At 41.0% G+C, this 20257-nt stretch overlaps 1 protein-coding gene across 1 annotated transcript in view; it reads left to right on the forward strand.

Annotated features, from left to right (window-relative positions):
- The first annotated feature begins 76 nt into the window (after nucleotides 1–76).
- Nucleotides 77–20257, forward strand: part of LOC117301820 (dynein beta chain, flagellar outer arm-like) — a 106591-nt gene continuing 86410 nt past the window's right edge. The window contains exons 1-18 of the mRNA XM_033785820.1: nucleotides 77–153; nucleotides 629–740; nucleotides 2050–2171; nucleotides 3320–3523; nucleotides 4646–4877; nucleotides 5563–5850; nucleotides 6583–6765; nucleotides 8022–8312; nucleotides 9728–9963; nucleotides 11084–11162; nucleotides 12345–12488; nucleotides 12994–13176; nucleotides 13631–13726; nucleotides 15039–15223; nucleotides 16579–16723; nucleotides 17383–17523; nucleotides 18573–18908; nucleotides 19580–19729. Of these exons, the coding sequence (XP_033641711.1) occupies nucleotides 95–153; nucleotides 629–740; nucleotides 2050–2171; nucleotides 3320–3523; nucleotides 4646–4877; nucleotides 5563–5850; nucleotides 6583–6765; nucleotides 8022–8312; nucleotides 9728–9963; nucleotides 11084–11162; nucleotides 12345–12488; nucleotides 12994–13176; nucleotides 13631–13726; nucleotides 15039–15223; nucleotides 16579–16723; nucleotides 17383–17523; nucleotides 18573–18908; nucleotides 19580–19729 (3186 nt within the window). The 5' untranslated portion in view covers nucleotides 77–94. The remainder of the gene's footprint in view (nucleotides 154–628; nucleotides 741–2049; nucleotides 2172–3319; nucleotides 3524–4645; nucleotides 4878–5562; nucleotides 5851–6582; nucleotides 6766–8021; nucleotides 8313–9727; nucleotides 9964–11083; nucleotides 11163–12344; nucleotides 12489–12993; nucleotides 13177–13630; nucleotides 13727–15038; nucleotides 15224–16578; nucleotides 16724–17382; nucleotides 17524–18572; nucleotides 18909–19579; nucleotides 19730–20257) is intronic.

Raw genomic sequence — 20257 nt, forward strand, 5'->3', positions numbered from 1 at the left:
GTAGGCTCTTGCAGAGACCAATGAGAACCTTCGATTCCTCGGTACCCTGCTTCCCTGGTTTGAGAAACTCCATCATTCCTTTACTCCGAGAGACATGCTACGGACCTTCCCTCCATTGATCCACACTGTGCTGCTAGTCTGGTCTCACTCCAGGTAATAGAGAGGTTGAACTAATAATAATAATGTACATGTATACAAATATAAAATGGTTTGAGGGTGGCTAGTCGAAATTAGCTCCCGAGGTATTGGAAGTTGACAAACTAGTTCCTGAGGCGAAGCCGAGTGAACTAGTTTGTCAACTTCCAATACAAAGGGGAGCTCATCGACTAGTCACCCGTAATAAACCATGTTATATTTGTTTTACTATACTTCATACATATTCAGTTTCCGGAACATGATTTAGAGCAAGGTAAAATGACGACTGTGAAATAAAATGCACATGATAAGTTTGTTCATTTGTTGAATGTCGCCAGAGAGAGAACGATGTTCGTGCGTGTATACAAAAAAGTACCACGATTGTAAAGCGATTGTGCAAACAGTAATAGAGATTTTCATGCTGGGCATGATGCATTAAGATTTTAATTGAATGGAATTTGAATTAGAATAATGTTTTGTTGTTTGTACCCAGGTATTATCACAACACAGATAAGTTCCAGAATCTGTTGGAGCTTGTGTCTAACGAGGTAGTACTCCGAGCCCAAAGCCTTGTGGGAGAAGACATCCTTAAAAATACCCTCCAGGTAATTAGTCAAAAACTGTTAAGCCTTGTTCCCATTGGACTTGTTCTTCCGCTGCCACGCAGAAAGTTACTGTGACTGGTTTTTGTGTAATTTTTAGAGAAGTTTTCATACGCCTGCATATGCTAGCTAAAACATCAAGGTGTGACTGGGCCTTTCGTTAGAACTTTATAATCAGACTCGACTAGAGGCTTGGGGAGACCTGTGATTTAGCATCAGGTCAGTAAACCACAATGGGACAATCCCAGTGGTGTTGTGTTTTTAATTAAATAATACACCTCATTATCTTCAAGTATGCGCTAATCCTCCAATCAGATTCGCAGAATGGAGTGGTGATAAAAACCTATATTGCACGGCTAATATCACTACCATGCGTCTTGTGTGTTCTATGTCACGCACCAAGTTTGCTTGAAGATAAATACGTTATACGGAAAATATAGCGCGTCTGCGTCCCATATCCAACGAGGCCGAAGGCCGAGTTGGATATGGGACGCAGAAGCGCTATATTTTTCCGTATTCCACTCGCGCTTGTGTGATAACTTATATTGTATAACATCTTTGTGGAAAAATGTTGTCTGTGAATCTTGTATTTAACTTTCAATTCTCTTTCAAGAGTTTTGCAGTTCACTTTAATGTAAACGCTAATGAAATAGATCTTCTCTGTGCTTGTTCAACTCAACTTGATTCTGATCTTGGGAAATAAATTCTGGTCCAGTAAATATTTTGAGCTAAAGGCTACAAGGTCGTAGGTTCAAGTCTCACTCAAGTAAAGCCGGCCTCAGGTCGACCTACGATTTTCTTGCGCCCACAACAAACCGTCGGCAACGCGCCTACAAAATATGCTCAGGTCACAACAACTAAGAAATCGTGCGCCTGCGATTGATTCCCGACCGTCGGGATTGTCGTCTGAATTGAAAATGTTCTACCCTTGCGACTGTTACTTTTATTCCAGCGGTGACTGTATCAGATTGTCTTAAAAACCTTGCAGTTACGCTCGGGTCGTATGCAAAGTTCCAGATGGTCTTAGCTCAGGCGCAGTGTGATCCTGAAAAGTCAATCGCTGACTGTTTTTTGTTGACGCAAGGTCAACCTGAGGCCTGTGGATTTGTTTTCACAGAGCTGGGGAAAGTACTGAGTATACAGTGCTTACACACATCGGTGTATATGAGTAAACCCAAAGTTAATAATCTTTATCCCGATGCAAATTTCCATCTATTAACGCCCTGTGTTCTTGTGGATTTTCCCTCTAAGTTCAAGCCCTGTTGATATGTTTTTTTTATTGAGCATTGTTTGTTTTATTTTGCTATTGCAGTCGTATGCTGGTCTGAAAGATGCCCTGAAGGTCTGCGCAGCTTACAGAGGAACTTACTTAGACACAAAGGACAAAGCTGATGATATCAACACTGAGAAAGTCTCAGAAACTGCGGAGGCAATGTACGTTTGATAAACTGTATTCCCTCAATGTCTTGTCATTGGGATGGTTTATTTATATATTTCTTTGTTAATTCTTGTTGCTAAATGCCAAAGACTCTCAGAACAGCAAATTTAAAGGGTTTGGGTACTTTTTGTATGATTCAAAATAAAAACGCCCACAGATTTATTTGAAACTTACTCGGTTTAAAGATAATGATGGTAGAAAGCTTTCCTTAAAGTATTACTTGCTGAGGTGCTGTAGTATTTGAAAAATTAGTTACAAAAAATCACGAAAATAATGTTTATCTAAGTGTGACGAAAATTATTACAGATATTTATGACTCTCCTGAAAACAATGCTCTGTGATTTCACTTAGAATTACAGATAATTTATATTAAATACTCATTCACAGTGAGTAGGAATTCATGTCATTTTGACCGAGTGAGGGCGCTCTCATTAGTATTTTGGTCACTTCTGGGGGTTATACGCGATACGTCCTGCACAGTTTTAATAGGCGTTCTGTCACTTTTGTTGCGCTGTAGTTTAAATTTGCTTCAGAGTTTGATTATTAAGGCTCCGTTAACGGTCTTAATGTCCATGGTGGATATGAAGTTCGTGGCTGGTAAAATTGAATGTGTTTCGGCCTTTAAAGACAGTGGACACTATTGGTTATTACTCAAAATAACTATCAGCATAAAACCTTACTTGGTAATGAGTAATGGGGAGAAGTTGATAGTATAAAACATTGTGAGAAACGGCTCCCTCTGAAGTGACGTAGTTTACGAGAAAGAAGTAACTTTCCACGAATTTGATTTCGAGACCTCAAGTTTAGAATTTGAGGTCTCGAAATCAAGCATCTGAAAGCACACAACTTCGTGTGACAAGGGTGTGTTTTCTTTCATTATTATCTCGCAACTTCAACTTCTCGCAACTTCAACTTCAAATTTTCACAGGTTTGTTATTTTATGCATATGTTGAGTTACACCAAATGCGAAGACTTGTCTTTGACAATTGCCAATAGTGTCTATTGTCTTTAATAACTGTTTTGGGTGTGAATGAATATACCCCCTAGAAGTGATACAAATATGTTTGAGAGCACCCTCGCGCGGCCAAAAATACAGGGCATTCTGGTTTGTAAACAACTTATATTTTTCCCCTCTTTCCATCAGGACATTGCATCCTCCAAAAGGAGTCTTATATAGCACCAAACTCTACAGCACCAGCCAACGTAAACGAGTAAGATCGTCACACGGCATATGGCGGGATACCAGCTCCTCTGATGTCGGTGTTATACAGGAAGATGAATGGACAGACTCACAATGGCCGCCGCGTAACGCTCCATGCTTTAATTTGATGAACGGCTTCATGGAAAGGTAGAATAGAATATAATTCTTCTTCTTTTTTTATTTTTGGGGTGGGGGGGCAGAAAGTATATATTTTTTTGGAAAAGTTAATGTATCTCATAATGTAATTTTTCACAAAAAATTGTGGTTTATCTATTTAAGTTTTCTTCAATGTGTTCTGCTGCTTTCCAGTCAGCTTGGTTTGTGGTCTGAGTGTTTGACGATGGCTGACTTCTCATAATCTCCCCACTTTTCATGCAGTGGATGTTCTTTGAGTCTTGTAAGAAGGTTAAGTCCGGTTTCCCTGACATACAATGTAAACCTTCCTGCATTCACATGGAATGCGGTTAATTTTCCTGAAGATGATCAGATCATACTGATCAGAACTTTGAGTCGTTAACGACCATTTTGTTCAGAACACTAGTCAAGAGAGGTATTCTTGTGGTGTCACTGCAAACCTGTCTTAGTATGAACTTGCTTTCAATGTCGATGGGGGACTTTTGGGCTGCTAGGTGGCAGCAGACTTTACCAGGTGAATCTATTGTTCTTTGTTGTGTGCAAGTGCTCAGAACTGCGTTAACAATTGACGTTTACTTGGTAAGTCTGCTGCCACCAAGCATTCCATAGTTTCCATTTTCTAACAAGCTGATTAAAATATTTGCCTTTGTAAAGTTATAGTGTGATGTGGGTTCGAATTCCGGTCGCGACACTTGTGTCCTTGAGCAAGACACTCAACCATTGCTTCTCTCCACCCAGGGTAAAATGGGTACCTGTGAGGGCAGAGATGGTTTATGTGAATGATTAGCTGGTAGTGCGGCAACTCGCAGCACAGGCTGTATACTTCCCAGGGAGTTTAGATGTTTTAAAAAGAATGAAATACATGGCCAAGTGACCAGCCGTCGATTTCACAAAACTCTTCCTAACTTAAGACTAATCTTAGGACTTAGGACGAGTCCCAACCATGCACTGTAGCATGAAGACCTTAAGATTAATCCCTAAGTTAGGACGAGTTACTCGTCCTAACTCGAGATAAGATGAGTCCTAACTCTTTGTGAAATCGACGGCTGGGGTAAGAATGTCAGAAGCGCTTTGCATAAAAGGGCTGTTTAAAAATTTATTATAATTGTTACTATTATTATTTGCTTCCTGCAGATGTAATGACCTCCTAGAGCTGGTCCAGACTACAAGACACTTCAACCTCCTGCAGATGGCAGCGGAGGTTGGAGGAGCCGGCACTAAAAGCCTGGACGCCCTCGTTAGGGAGATCCACAAGGAGTTCTCAGATGCCATGGAAGACTTTGGGGATAACGTCATGGACATCCTTGACATCACTGAGAGCAAGGCCTTTGAGAAAGCCTTCTTTAATTTCAGGTCCATTGTCAAGGTAAGAAGCGAGGCTGAAATTCACTGATTTTGAGAAGTACTCAAAATGGCTTAGCACGGAAAATTCTTCTAAAAAAACTCAAAATGAGGGTGTTTCTGTTTAGCAGAGTGTGGGTTCAAGTCCCAGTCTGGACACTCATTTCCTTAAGCAAGACACTTTTTATTTCTTTATCCTTTGGATGGGACGTAAAGTCGTATGTCTCGTTTGTTGTGCATTGCACTTAAAAGAACCCAGTACACTTATCGATAGATTGCACCACAGCACCTTATAAACCGCTACTGTTCGCACTAGACTTAAAGCTGTTAAGTTGCCCCTGTACTTGGTTAATTTACCTGCCAAAAAAGCCAATGCGAACAAGGCTCATGAATGCTTACAAATCTCTTCCAAAATAAATGTCGCACAAAGAGTGCCAAGGAAATTTGATAGTTGTGAATATGCTCTTGGTGTTATTTGGTTAGGGCTCGGAGAGACGTCTTTCCAAAATGAATATCGTTTAAAGGTTCAAAGGTTGTTAGAGCCTTGGGCCTAGCACATGATAATTGTGAATATGCTGTTGGTGTTATTTGAATAAGGCTCGGAGAGACGTCTTACTCTTTCCGAAATGAATATCGTTTAAAGGTTCAAAGGCTGTTAGAGCCTTGTGGCAGACATTTAAAAATGTTTTCTCTTGGTGTTCATTGAACAGGACCTAGAGAGACGTCTTGCCATCGTCCTCCATCAAAGCTTCCAGCAATGCCCGACCATCGGAGCTCAGCTTCGACTCCTAGAGGTCTTCGAAGGAGTAAGTGGGCGAGAGATGGTTCAAGAGTACCTCCGAGAGAAGGACAAGCAGTTGATTAGCTCCTTCACCCAGGAGCTTATCGCCGTCCGCTCTATGTTCCTGGCCAAGAGGAACTCTCCACCTAACCATGTGAATCTTCCACCGGTGGTCAGCCGGCTGACGTGGGTAGGGGCCTTGAAGAAACGAATTCAGGTATGTTATGTTGATTGTCTTGTTGCATTACATTTCATTTTATTTGGTGGGAGTGTTGTGGCCGAGCGGATAAAAGCAACAGACTCAAGTTCGGGTGGTTAAGTCATTGGGATGTGGGTTCGAATCCTGGTCATGATACTTGTGTCCTTGAGCAAGACATTTAACCATAAGCTTCTCTCCACCCAGGGGTAAAATGGACACCTGTGAGGGCAGAGATAGTTTATGTGAATGATTAGCTCGCAATGAAATAAATGGCTCAGTGCCCAGGGGTAATAATGTCAGGAACGCTTTGAGATGCTTTGAGACTATAAGAAAAGTGATTTTAATCACTGTAGTGTCGATTTGATGTCGGAGGATCACCCCAGAGAATTATTCCAGGAAAAACTCACTCGGTCAGGATCGCCTCCTTCAAGAATTTGTAAAGAGGTTAATGAGCACTTGCGCTCCAGTTTGGACAAATCTGCATTATTCATTCCTAGAAGCAGACACAGTTGGGGTGACCGGGCCTTTTCTGTAGTGACCCCCAGTCTATGTCTTCCTAAAAACATCAGACAATCACCTACAATACATATTTTTAAGACGCCACTCAAACCTCACCTGTTTACTGCTTACTGTGCGGCGCCATGAGCAATGATCATTGGCATATACATGTAGCGCCATATAATTTTTATGATCGATCAATTGATGACTGTTTATAATTTCATTTGTTTGGTCATCTTGTTTTTACGCCAGCATCCAATGGAGAAGTTGAAGCGAATTAGCCCACACTCCCTCGAGGGTGACGCCGGGTGGCATCTTCGTGACATCTTTGCTGATACTATGAAGGACTTTGAGGAGTACCAGGAGAGTGCCATCACTAAATGGCAGTGCCAACTTCATGACGAGCTGAGGGATCGGCTAAAACAGCCTCTCTTGGTAAGACAGTCTGTTCAGTTTCTATACAGATGAGTAAAAGTTCAATCCTCCGGCGAGGGTCTGCAGCCGAATTCACAAACTGCTAGGATTAATCCTATCTCGAGTTAGGACAAGTAACCTGTCCTAATGTAACTTAGGATGGGTTCAATGTGTTCTATAACGTCTATGGTTACGGAACTGAACTCGTCCTAAGATTAATCCTAAGTTAGGAAGAGTTTGGTGAAATCGACGGCTGGGCCAAGTTTCATGCACGGCTTTGTTAAAAAAAAATGTTAATTCTCAAAATGATTTTGAAACACCCACTCATCAAAATTTCGATTTTTAAATATTGAATGGCTTCAAAATACACTAAAGAACAAAAAGATGTCTCAAATGAACCAGATGTTGTAGATCAAAGGTCTCCAACATCAGAAGTTTTCAATGGCATTTCCTGACTTAAAGGAACATGTTGCCTTGGATCCATCGAGTTGGTCTATAAAAAGTGTTTGAAACCGTTTGTTATGAAATGCATATGGTTAGAAAGATGTTTTAAAAGTAGAATATAATGATCCACACAAGTTTCACTCAAAATTGCACGGTTTTCCTTTTACGTCGCGAACTAACACGGTCGGCCATTTATGGGAGTCAAACATTTGACTCCCATAAATGGCCGACCGTGTTAGTCGACGAGGTAAAAGGAAAACCATGCAATTTCGAGGCACGTTTATGTCGATCATTATATTCTACTTTTAAAACATCTTTCTAACCATATGCATTTCATTACAAACGGTTTCAAACGCTTTTCAAAAGACCAACTCGACCGATCCAAGGCAACGTGTTCCTTTAAAAAAAACCTTTATAGTTTAATCAGGAATGAACTTGATGAATTCGGCCAGCAAATTTTTTATGATGTATGGCGCCCAACTCACAAGGCTGAACGGCCACTTCAAGATGAGGAAAAACATTGTTTGTACTCTGTTTTCATGAAGTATGGAAATAAATATCAGTTTGAATGAATTAATTTAACTGATTTGGGCCATCGACCCAAATCAACTGCCACCAGGGGCACGTTGCCACCTACTCCTGGGGCTCAAACAGGGCTAACCCCCCTCACAGTCAGTTAAGGATGAAGTCATGGGTATTATCCACTTGGAGCCTGGCTGGTAGAGCAGATGCAATACCTTTCCGACTTTTTAATGTATTCATTAAAATAATTTGATGAGCTATTTCCATTAAAACAAATTCATCAAGAGGTTTGTTTTAATTTCTTTTTAAAGATCGCTGATGACTATGACCCTGAGATTGACTACCGACCTCAAATCATCCATGTCAACCTCGATCCCGAGCTACTCCTCCTTCTCAGGGAAGTTCATTATCTACAGCAGCCACCGTTTACTATCAAACTTCAGGACACCGTGCGAGACCTTCTAAGAAACACCGACAGCGCTACGTTACGCACAACGGCTGCGCGGCTGGAGACCATTGTGTCAAAGTATAACTCGGCCATGAGATCATTGGTGGATTTCGAACGGCCGCTGTTTGAAAGGAAACTTGGAAAGATTGATCATGTAAGTTTTTTACAAAATTAATAGGAATGGTATTTGTCTTTAACCTCTGGATTAACTTGACTTTTTGTCTGCTCAGTGATGAGGTCATCAATTGCAGTTTCATACTCGTAATGATCAAAACGTCATTTAATGAAAAATGCGAATAAATTCTAAACAAACAAATCAAATTTTAAAAACTTTTAGTTGCCAGACGTTTCAACCCTGGCAGAGTTTTTTTCGAAGGCTAAATGACAGCACAACAAACATGAACAGGTAACTTTATGAACTAAGTGCAGCATAAGCAGTGAAGTTGAAATACATGCTTAGAGAGGGAGAGTCAGAAAGCACACAGAAAAAGCAAGGGGTACACAATTTATAGGTAGACAAATAATAATAATAATATTTAAAATTTATATTGCGCCCCTTACATACAAAATGATCAGAGGCGCAGAACACTTCTTAAAAAGCACAGAGTGGAAGAAAAAGACAAAGAAAAAAGACTGGTCACCAGGCCAGTGCCCAGACAAAAGTATGGGGATACGTCTGTCCCGCCAACAGAGAACTAATTAATTACTTATTACATAGGCCTATCTCTGCTGGCATCGGTAATGTTTTGACCTTTTCAGGAGACAGACGCCTCTTACCCTATCTATGCTAAAATTCTAAACTAACTGCCAAGGTGATCATAGAAGAAGACATAAAAAAAGCTCCAAAGCGGTATTAAATGTTTTTTTATCTTACATTTAAAAGAGACGAGTTTCTGTTCGCTACGTATGTGAAGCGGTAGCGCATTCCAAAGCTTAGGGGCTGCCACAGAAAAAGCCCTATCATAAAATGGGGGGAGGGGGGGGGGTGATGGAGGGAAGGGGGTTGCTTTTACCACAAGACATTAAGTAGGAATTGAGAATATGCACTAAGAGAGGTTTGTGATCATGTGGATTCTGTTTTGAGTAGCGTTGGTTCTGAAAGGAACAGGTAGTTGACAACCCAATGTTTTGATCACAAGAAGTTGGAAGCATTGGACAGGATCGAAGGTGGGAAGAGGGAGAACAAGTAATTAGTTAGTGAATGAGGGCAGGTTAGAATGGAGGATATCATTGAATTGAGACCAATTAAAAACTCACTCCAGGGTAGTGAAGTAAATAACAAGAAGTCCCCTCGATCCACTAAACCGATCCACCGGCCGATTTTCTACCTTCTGCCCAGGTAGTAGTTAAAAAGCAGGACAGTTCTTTTCAGAACAGAGAAGTCTCCCGAATTCCCCAAAATCTACTCCAAGGCAGTAGAATATAAAGCAAGACAGTTCTCTAAACAAATTCTACCTGGCAAGTAAGTTCATTGTTGATACACAAATTGTGTTACTGCAAACCAAATAATAAGCAATGCCTCAAATCCCATACATGTGTATCATTGAATTGATCTCAATTTCTTTGCAGCTACTTGAGCAAGGCCTGACCCATTACACCTGGAAGACCACAGAGAGTGCTGACTTTATCGAACTAGCCTCGTCCCTTGTTGGAGCTGACCTCCATCGGACACTAGCCATCGTCCAAAGTAACTGCCAAGAGATGGTAGACCTTGCCCAGTCCTGGTCTAGCGGCTACCTTGATGTCTTTGCATGTAGAGATCCTAACGCCAGCTATCACATGGCTAAACTCCTGGAGTGGCAAAGGTTTGTATTCAGTTTTATAAGTTCAAAAACATTCTCAAGATGTGGAATGCTCTCCCATCCTTGTTCTGATCAGGGCCCAATTTCAAGGCTCTGCTTACCGTAAGCACAGAATCGGCGCTTACAGAAGCAGGGAATTTTATGGGTTTGCGGCGAATTTTGGCTTCTGTGCAAGGTTAGCGTAGAATTCGATGGCAAGCAGAGCCACGAAATTGGGCCCAGTTGACTCAAGAGATTGAAGTTTTAAGGGAAGGTATACATTTGGTGACCAATTAATGGTAATAACCTTTGTTTAGAAGCTTACAGCAGCGTATGTTGTAGTAAGTATATTGAGAAAAAATTTATTTCAAAAGAGTCGTTTATGTAAAAATTTGAAACTGAGAAGCATTACTGCTAATCGCTTCTCCCATTAGGCATTATTTTTCCTGCACAGACTTATTCGCTGCAAATTTTTTGTGATATCTCAAAAACGCGACCAAATTGCAGATGCTTTATTGTGTACATTTACATTTGTATGGGATTAAAACAAATGAATGGTTCCAAATACCAAACGTTTAATTTGCATTTAATATCAAATCCCATTAAATGTTTCATCTTGCATGTCTTGCTTATTACTGAATTTGTCACTAGGTTCATTCTCTCTAATGTTTGTCACTTTGTCGTTTCCCCCCTTTTTTCCTTGTTTTGTTTTCCTTAAAGAAACTGGACACTATTGGTAATTACTCAAAGTAATTGTTAGCATAAAAACTTACTTGGTAATGAGCAACGGAGAGCTATTGATAGTATAAAACATTGTGAGAAACGGCTCCCTCTGAAGTAACGTAGTTTTTCGAGAAAGAAGTAATTTTCCTTGAAGTTGATTTCGGGACCTCAGAATTAGATTTTGAGGTGCCGAAATCAAGCACCTGAAAGCACAGAACTTCCTGTGACAAGGGTGTTTTTTTCTTCCATTATTGTCTTGCAACTTCGACGACCAATTGAGTTCACATTTTCACAGGTTTGTTATTTTGTGCATATGTTGAGATACACCAAGTGAGAAGACTGGTCTTTGACAATTACCAGAGGAGTCGAGTCCAGTGTCTTTAAAAGTTGTGATTTTTTATTTTTTATTAAAATTTTGCAGGAGCTTGAATGAAGACCATGAGAGGCTCGTCAAACCAAGTGGACAACGAATCCACTACTTACTAAGTATCTCATTTGAGGTAAGCTAATGACCCAAACAAAGAACATTTGACCCGAGGGGGAATTGAACCTGCAACCTCCAGATCAGGGTTGTAGCTAGACCAGTTTTAGTGGTGGGCAATAAATCAAATTTTTTGGAAGTCTACCAAGGGCAAGGGGATCAACAAAAGTATTCTTGTTTAATTATGGGCCATTATTGCTGAAGTGGGGCCAGGTTTCCAAACTGTACATGTTATTCGGCCGGGCAATAAGTTGAATGGATTGACTGTGTTCTTTCTCTGTGACATTTGATTCTCCTCATCATTAGCTGTGTCTCAGATCATTGCAAAGTGGACAATATTTGAAATCTGTGCTGGGGGCAGCATAATGTATTTTGCTCAGAGTGCTGGGCAAACATTGTGAGTCCTGGGCAAGGCCCGCCCAGCACCGCCCACCGTGGCTACAACACTGCTCCAGATTAACAGGCGTGCAACTCTTCTGCTGATCCCTGTTTCATGAAATAGAAACCCGCCGTTATGAAAAACTCTGCGTAAAAATAAAATCACACTGCATGAAGTTAATTTGAGTAGGATGCTCCGCGGAAGATTACACACAAAAACTTTTCACAGTCCAGACACGGACACAAGCTCTCCTCGTACAGCATACCTTCTATACTATTTTGTGCACAGTCTGGCTCCGCAGTGTTTTTATTGTTTGTTGTATAATGGTATATACGTGGACACTAGACGCTGTAAGGGCCCAATTTGCGGCTTGCTTTTTGTTTTTTTGTACTCTGTGGATGCACTGCACTTTTTTACCTCTTTCTCTAAATATTTAGACTGCCAAAAACGTGATTTACCTGCCAAAACATTGATCAAAATCTACATGAAACTCAGCTTCACATGTGTGTGACTGTAGCATGTATTGAAGCAAAGGATTGTGGGATACATTTCTGGTCTATGGACGGCAAAAAGGGTTAAACGATGAAGAACGAAATAGGAAAAAAATCTCCTACGGGAAAATCCTTAGGTCGGCGTTTGTAGCATTTTTTGTTCATACGGATTTTCATGTAGCGCGGCGGATATGGGTTAACTTGCCGGCTTGTTTTTCTTCGCCGTAAGAGTTGCACGCCTGAGATTAATTTGCCGAGGTATGGTAATAAATATTTGGGTCCTTCTGCCAAGCACCAAATGGTTCAACAGTTTATTATCGTTTCATTCCAGGCTGTGCAGATAAGCCGAGCGTCACCGGCTTGGGAGGACTACGTGGACCACATTGACGCTTTGGTCTTGGACGGACTCAAACAAGCGTCGCTTAAGAGTCTCAGATCAATGCTCAACACTCTGGTCCATTCTAACATGGCCGAGGTGAGTTTCTGTTTATCTTGCTCCCTATTTGTTGTGCCAAGAACTCGCTATTCAACTGTTGCAGAGAGATCATTATCTGTTTATGGCTCCGAAATGTGGAATAAGCTTCCTACACAGATCAGAAATGCCAGTTCACTCACCTCATTCAAGACACTCCTTAAAGCTCACCTGTTCCAGCAGGCTTACTTACCGCTCAACTTTCCCTCAGCACCTTAGAATGTACTTTTAATTTAACTAAGGATGAGTTCAATGCGTCTTAACGTTTATGTCCTAAAAAATGTACTCGTCCCAATTCCTATGTTTAATTGTACTTCCCCTCAGCGCCTTGGAACAAACTTAGAACAAACTTTTAATTTATCTAAGGATGGCTTCAATGCGTCCTAACGTTTAAGTCTTAAGAACCTAACTCGTCCTAAGTCCTAAGTCTACTTCTAAGTCTAGAAGAGCTTGTTGAAATCGACTGCAGTTCCTTTTAACATAATTGTTATTGTTTATTTCTCTGAAGGCCCAGGGAACAGTAGTACCCATTCTAACCATTCGAATGGAGTTGATCGAGAATGTGGTATCGGTGACCCCACCTCTAGACCAGAGCACCGCAGTGACCAGCGTACTGGAGAATGTCAGTCAGTGGCTTGAGGAGTTTAAGAACAGAGGTTCTGTCGTCAAGATGCTGAACCATGAAGCAGAGGTATAGTAGCATACCCTTATCAAATCTTATTTGTTTTATTTGTGTACTTTCTTTGTACATACCCTTTTGAAGGAATTGTATACGACAAAGTCCTATGGTAAGATATCCCACCAAGAAATGGCCAGGAATCGAACCAGGACCACAGAGGTGAGAGGTGAGCGCTTATACACACCAGCCTCACACTTTCCAAAAACCAGCGCTTGGAGAAAATGATTTTGGCACATAGAGAACCAGTGCACAATTCACGTAAAGGCCCTAGCGAGGATTTGGACCCGGGCCACAGTGGTGAGCACAGTGGAAAGCGCTTTACGCACAAACCATACAACTTCTGCCTTTCTAATATGGGCTGCTGAAGTGCTATATTTTTCAGTATTCCATTTATGGATGTGGGATTTCAAGTATGAAAAGTTATGACTAACGGTTCTTTTGTAACACTTTTTGTCTGTTTATGCAGGGTGGCTACCAGAATTATATTGGTGTCGATGAAGATGTACAGTCCCTATGTGAACAGATTCTACAACTTGTGAAAGAAAACGGAGATGAGTGCATGGTAAGGAATGAAAACAATGATATTGTAAGAATTCTTGGGCCAGTTTCATAGCGCTGCTTAACGGTAAGCAAATGTTCGTGCTAACTAAAGCAGACAAATTTGCTTCAGCATTATTGTATTGCATGAGTTAGTAAGAAAATTTGGTAGCAAGCTTGCGTGTTTACCATGGATTGGCGTTGTTAGGTCATTCTTGTTCATACAGTAAGCGCTGGAAGGTTAGCATGCCTTTTGGAGTGCTTATGGATAGCAGCGCTATGAAATGGAAACTCGGACAGTAAGCACAGAATCAGCCGTTAAGCAGCTCTGTGAAACTAGGCCCTTGTTTATTTAAGAACATTTCACTCAATTGAAATATATTGTTGTTATCTTCAATGGACCGTTCCGGCTTTCCACTAAGCTCCGCCCACCGCACACGTGAGCAAGACACGTGTACAAGCACTCCCAATGACATTCTGCACGATTCTGCCGCGTGTGCCAAATATACGCGCACGCATGACAGAGTTTGTCCGACCACAATCATTGCTGTGATTGGTCAAATGGGTGAACGCGCACAGTTTGATTGATAGGCCGGATCGGTCCATAACGAAGTTTGCATCATCCCTATCCAACCAAAGTAGTCTTCAAACTTCCTCGTACATGTACCCTCTAATCAAGCTCTTCAACGATATCCAGATTATTGTGACGACACTCTACCAAAAGCTAACTAGCCCTTTGTTGGGGGTCTCCCTATTTTAGTAAAATATCTATGATCGGGGTGCCAGTCTGAAGCCTTACAATCATTAGCGCCAGGGATCACACCTAAGTTTAAGACACAACCTGGGAAGCGGCAGCCAGGGGATGCAATTTTTTGATATTATATATCAAGTAATAAACCACAAGTAAAACTGACTTGGTACAGTTTTAAATAATTTTGGTTAGAACAAAGAAAAACTGATTAGAGCAGGACTTGAGGCAATGCGCTCCGGATTAACGTGCCGACTCTCTACCAACTGAGCTATCTAGCCCTATGTTGAAGGCCTCCCTGTTTGTAAATATATTTGTTCGGAGTAAACAGTCGTCAGAAGCCAATTTGGGGCTAGATGGTGCAGTTGGTAGAGCGCCAGCTTGTTCTGGACTTGTCGCTGGTTCGGGTCCCACACTAGTAATTTTGTTCTTTGTTCATCCTAAATAATTTTTCAGTTTCCTTTGTGGTTCATAATATTTCAATTTTTTCGCAAGACTTCCCCAAGATGATGGGATCGTTCCGTTTGGATTAAAACAAAACAAAATCAAATCAATTATATTATTTTTTCCCAATCTTTCACTCTTGAAGACTCTCCTAGAACTCTTCAAGAACTATACCTTCCTATGGATGCACAACATCAATGAGACGTTTGACGAGTTCCTCCACGGTCGTCTCAGCTCTAATCCCATGAGAGACTTGGAGAAGTTAGGACCCTCGGCTGGGATGCGATCAGCTGCCTCAGAGAGGTCCCTACGATCAGCTCAGAGCGGACGGTAAGTAACAATTAAATAATAATAGTAATAATAATAACCAGTTTTTATATAGCGCTTTTCACACCCAAAGGGCTTCTCAAAACGCTTCCAACGTTATTACCCCTGATCACTCGGCCTTAAATCAATCCTCAAACCATCTTATCTTCATGGGGAGTATACAGCCTTGTGCAACAGATGCGCTACTCGGCTTCCCCAGGGTGGAGAGAAGCATTTATAGTTAAGTGTCTTGCTTAAGGACACAAGTATCACGACCGGGATTCGAAACCCAAACTCTGCTGAACAGAAGCACCAGAGCTTAAGTTTAATGCTCTTTATATACGCTCGACCACGACACCCTACCATTACAGTAGACTTTACTCAAGTCGAACTTTCATAGAGTACTCTGTCGTCTGATTAATCCTCTTTATCATGCAAACAAACACTACATATCGCATACAGCTAGCTTTAGATCACCACTTGGCTGTGTGCCCTTACTTGCCAGGAAAGTGCCAATCAATTCTGCTATGTTCTAAAGTTTCGCGATTTAACTCTCTGGATTGGCAATTACTTGATACTAGAGGGAGCACTTTTACAAAGCTCATCGGGCCGTACTGCCGTTCCCTTGGGTTTGCATGAAACCCAACGTGAACCAAGTCCACCATTAAGGAAAAGCTCCATTAAAGTTTGTTTAGGTTTTGAGAGTGAAACTGTGAAACTTCTTATTCAGCTGTTGGTGTGCTACATTAAATGACATGGGTCATTAACCGTTGGTGGTCTCCCTATATTGTCAACATCTTTGTTCGGCATTAACCATTGGCGGTCTCCCTATATTGTCAACATCTTTGTTCGGCATTAACCATTGGCGGTCTCCCTATATTGTCAACATCTTTGTTCGGCATTAACCGTTGGTGGTCTCCCTATATTGTCAACATCTTTGTTCGGCATTTACCGTTGGTGGTCTCCCTATATTGTCAACATCTTTGTTCGGCATTAACAGTTGGTGGTCTCCCTATATTGTCAACATCTTTGTTCGGCATTAACAGTTGCACGGCTTCTAAATAGGGGGTTGGCCAACATAGGGCTAGATACTTAAAATGGTACAGCACCGGCACGTACAACTGTAAGTCTGAAGGTTTTTGGTTCAAATCCCGCTGAAGTAAAAAAAATCTTTGTTGAACCACCAAATCAAGTTACCCAGTCCATTTCCCTTGTGGTTTATTGCTTGATACCTTATTTGTTTCTTACGCCGACAATCAGACTTAAGCCCGGTTCATACTTCCTGCGAATGCAAACGCGATACGAATTGATCTGACAACAACATTCTGATTTAGAAAAATTGTTTGATTGCCGTTTTCTTTTGACTTTGTGATCCACAGGGCAAGTTCTGCTTCCCAGTATAGCATCGGAGCAAAAGGGGCGATGGGAACAGCTGAGAAGTTTTTCTTGACTCCTAAGGATACTGATGAATATGACAATGTGCCACCGCTAGACATGTTTGATGCCGAGATCGACGTGTACAGGGTACGTAATAAGATAGGATATTATATTACAAAAACATTGGATGCCTGTGAGTGTATTATGGTATAATATAACCACGAGGTGAAACCAGTACTATTCCATTCGGTTGTCTTTCGTGTGTATAGCAGAGTGCTTGGTTTTTTTTGCGCATGAAATGTTCAATATTATTACATGGGATTTGAGACATTGCATGGTGAGGTATCGTGTAGAAAACCGGCTGTGACTTTAGCTTATAGAGGTTCATTACTAACTTCACTACAGTGAAGTGAGTTCTTAGCTGGTCTCTTTCGACTACCTTGCTCTAGTCATCGCCAGGAGACTGAAGAAATATGAGAGAAGGGTGCCTATTTTTAGGGGGTCAGAGGTTTAGAGTCAGTCACTGTTCCTGAAAGGAGACCTGTGGTTGATTGGCTCAGGGTTATTGTGTTGGTTGCCCATTGTTATTAGGGGGATAAAAACATATACCGGTTTTTATTACACAGTGCGTATTGTGAAATGTCGTTTTGTCACGCTCCGTATACAGACAGTGCAAAAATTACATTCTAAACTTTGTGCGCGCTGTTCTTCGGCCTCGTTGGATATGGGACGCAGAAGCACTATATTTTCCGTATTTCACTCGGGCTTGTGTGATGACTTATAATATCTTTGTTTGTTTAATTTAGACGGCCAGAGATGAGATTGAGAATATATTTGACTACAAGGATGTTGGTTGGATACGAGTTGACCTCCAACCTATCAAACAAGTCCTGACAACCTACGCTAGTCGCTGGATGTGGACCTTTACAAAGTACCTCACCGATCAGGTAAAATATCCAGAACCACCTCAACTCATTTAGAGATAAATAATAATAATACTTACTGTATTTATAACGTGCCTTTTTCCAAAGGATATAAAGCGCCATGTATTTACTGCAAGGTGAGTGGGACGAAGTTTGAATTATGAGACCTAATCCTTTGCACAACATACAATGCTTTACATGCTGCTGTGGTGCAATATGCTGCCAATCCAGCAAGGAACACCGGGGCGAACCCCTCTCTTTTCGATAAGTGCACTGGGTTCTTTTACATGCGTTTACACAATACATGGCACCAACGACTTTACGTCCCATCCGAACGACGAAGCAATGGTTAAGTGTCTTGCTTAATAAGGACACAAGTGTCACGGCTGGGAAATTCAAACCCACACTCTGCTGATCAGAAACACCAGAGTTTGAATTTGGTGCTATTAACCGGTCGGCCATGACACTTCCATGTGATTGTTATGACATGGTGTTTCCGCATACATGTACCTTCCTATATCATTAGCAACATGTCCTATTTCGGGTGTGCTCTTGGGCGAGCAGTCTAGCTCGCTGAACTGAATAATAATAACAGGTACATGTATTTAGAAACGCTCCCCATAGAAAACTATATCACAGCGCATACAAAAACTGAAAAATAAAAGCACAATTAAACAATTACAAAAACTTCTCGAATGAAACTCCAGTGCTTCAACAGCAGAGTGTGGGTTCAAATCCCAGACGTGACATTAGTGCCTTGAGCAAGCACTTGTTGCTCTACCAGCAAGGCTCCTTCCTAGTGGGTGTTACCCATGCCTTAATCTTTATGGACTGTGAAGGAGGTAACCTTGTTTCAGCCCCAGGGGTAGGTGGCAACGGGGTAAATGGGTACCCGTGAGGGCAAAGATGGTTCTTGAGATTGATTGATTGCTAGCTTAGTGTGCTACTGTATATACTTGGGTCCAGTGACCAGGGGTAATAACATTTTAAGTGCCATGATTTTTTTTGTAATTGGGCTACACGAATCTATATTATTCTCACTAAAATTTCATAATTTATATTTTTTTTTGAAGGTGACGGAGCTACTCACAGACCTAGACACCTTCTTAAAACGCATCGAGCCCGAGATTGAGAGCATCTCCGGTGAGGAGCGCGACACCGCATCCTTCATGAAGATGATGCGCATATTTAACGAGGTGTCCGCCAAGCAACAGGAGATGGACGGTCAGTTCACAGCGATGAACCGCACCGTACTGCTCCTCAAGAAGTACGCACAGGCACTACCGGATCGCACCAAGGGGCTGTATGATGCTGCCCCGGGGCGTTGGAATAATCTTAAGACGAAAGTATCGCTAGCTAAACAGCGGCTTGGACCACGGATTCAGGAGGAGTCTGCTAGCATCACAAAGGTAATCTCAAACTTAACCAGGGATCAGAATGTGTAGGCATGATTTAACAATCTTGACCAATTTAAGAAACCCTGGATGAACAAAAAGATTTTTTTTTTACCATATCATGTGAGATTTTTTTTCTTCTTGATTTTTTGTCGTTTTGTTGTATTTTGGGGCCTGTATTTCCAGGGTGATTGCGCAAAGTCAAAAATGCTTTGATGAAGACGCAATGTTTTTGATCTCATGTGCAGTTGTGTGAACAATCTTTTTTTACTCAAAGTTTTGTTTATGAACTGGATGTTTATACGTGTAATCGACTGTTTCAGAAATGGTTACAGGTTTACAAAATTAACCGTCAACACACAGCCATAGTTTGGTTTGCAGGTTGGGGTAGTGGTATCTTCCCTTGCCTTCCTCCTTTATAAAGCCTTCCAATTTTATAAAGCTGTTAAGTAGAAAATACAGCTTGACAAATTTATTTGCTAAGCAGAAAATGAGTTGGGCACCAGCCACAGCAATGTAAACTTAATGTAATACCATAGAATTGACATCGGTGAATTGTTATCCTACTTCCTGTGCCGGATTAATTTTGACAAGACCCCTAAGTTTGAGATTTTAGTATGCCATGACTGGTTTGTTTACGTACAATAATTATAGCTAACCTTTGACTTCTCTATTTTTCGATGAAGGATCTTGAGTCTTTCGGGGAGCGAGTAGAGACACTCCAGAGGGCGCTCTCCTCATCGGATATCTACACCTACAACTGCTCCATCGACACTGCCTTCAAAGAAATCAATAAGTTCATGCAACTTCTGGAGAAACTGGACAACGAAGCACAGGTAAAAGTTTCTTAACTTTAGCTTGAATCAGTTTATTTCTGATGAAACTACAAAGGTGTTTTGTTAAGTCAGGAAGTGTCAATAAAAACTTGATCTAAAAAAATGTGGTTCACTTGAGGCATTACTTGTTCATCGGTGTATGGACTATATTAAAATATAAATAAATTACATGTAAAAACTGAAATTTGGGATGTGTGGGTGTGATAAAACAATTTAGAGAATTGTTTTGTTTTGATCATTAACTATTCTGGATGGCCGCTTTACATTAAAAGAAAATAAAGAATCAAAAATGGCTCATTTCATCCATGACTGCAAATGTCCATAATAGCAATGCATAAAAGATTGTCTCATGAATAATTCATTATTTACTGATGATGTCATTGTTAATTCATCCTATCCGATAACTCCAAGCAGGTCATGAATACCTTGATAGCAATGCATAACAGATTTACTCATGAATAATTCATAATTTACTGATGATGTCATTGGTAATTTATCTAATCCGTTAACTCCAAGCAGGATATAAAT

Source organism: Asterias rubens, chromosome 17 (assembly GCF_902459465.1).
Source record: "Asterias rubens chromosome 17, eAstRub1.3, whole genome shotgun sequence".
Classification (NCBI taxonomy): Eukaryota; Metazoa; Echinodermata; class Asteroidea; order Forcipulatida; family Asteriidae; genus Asterias; species Asterias rubens.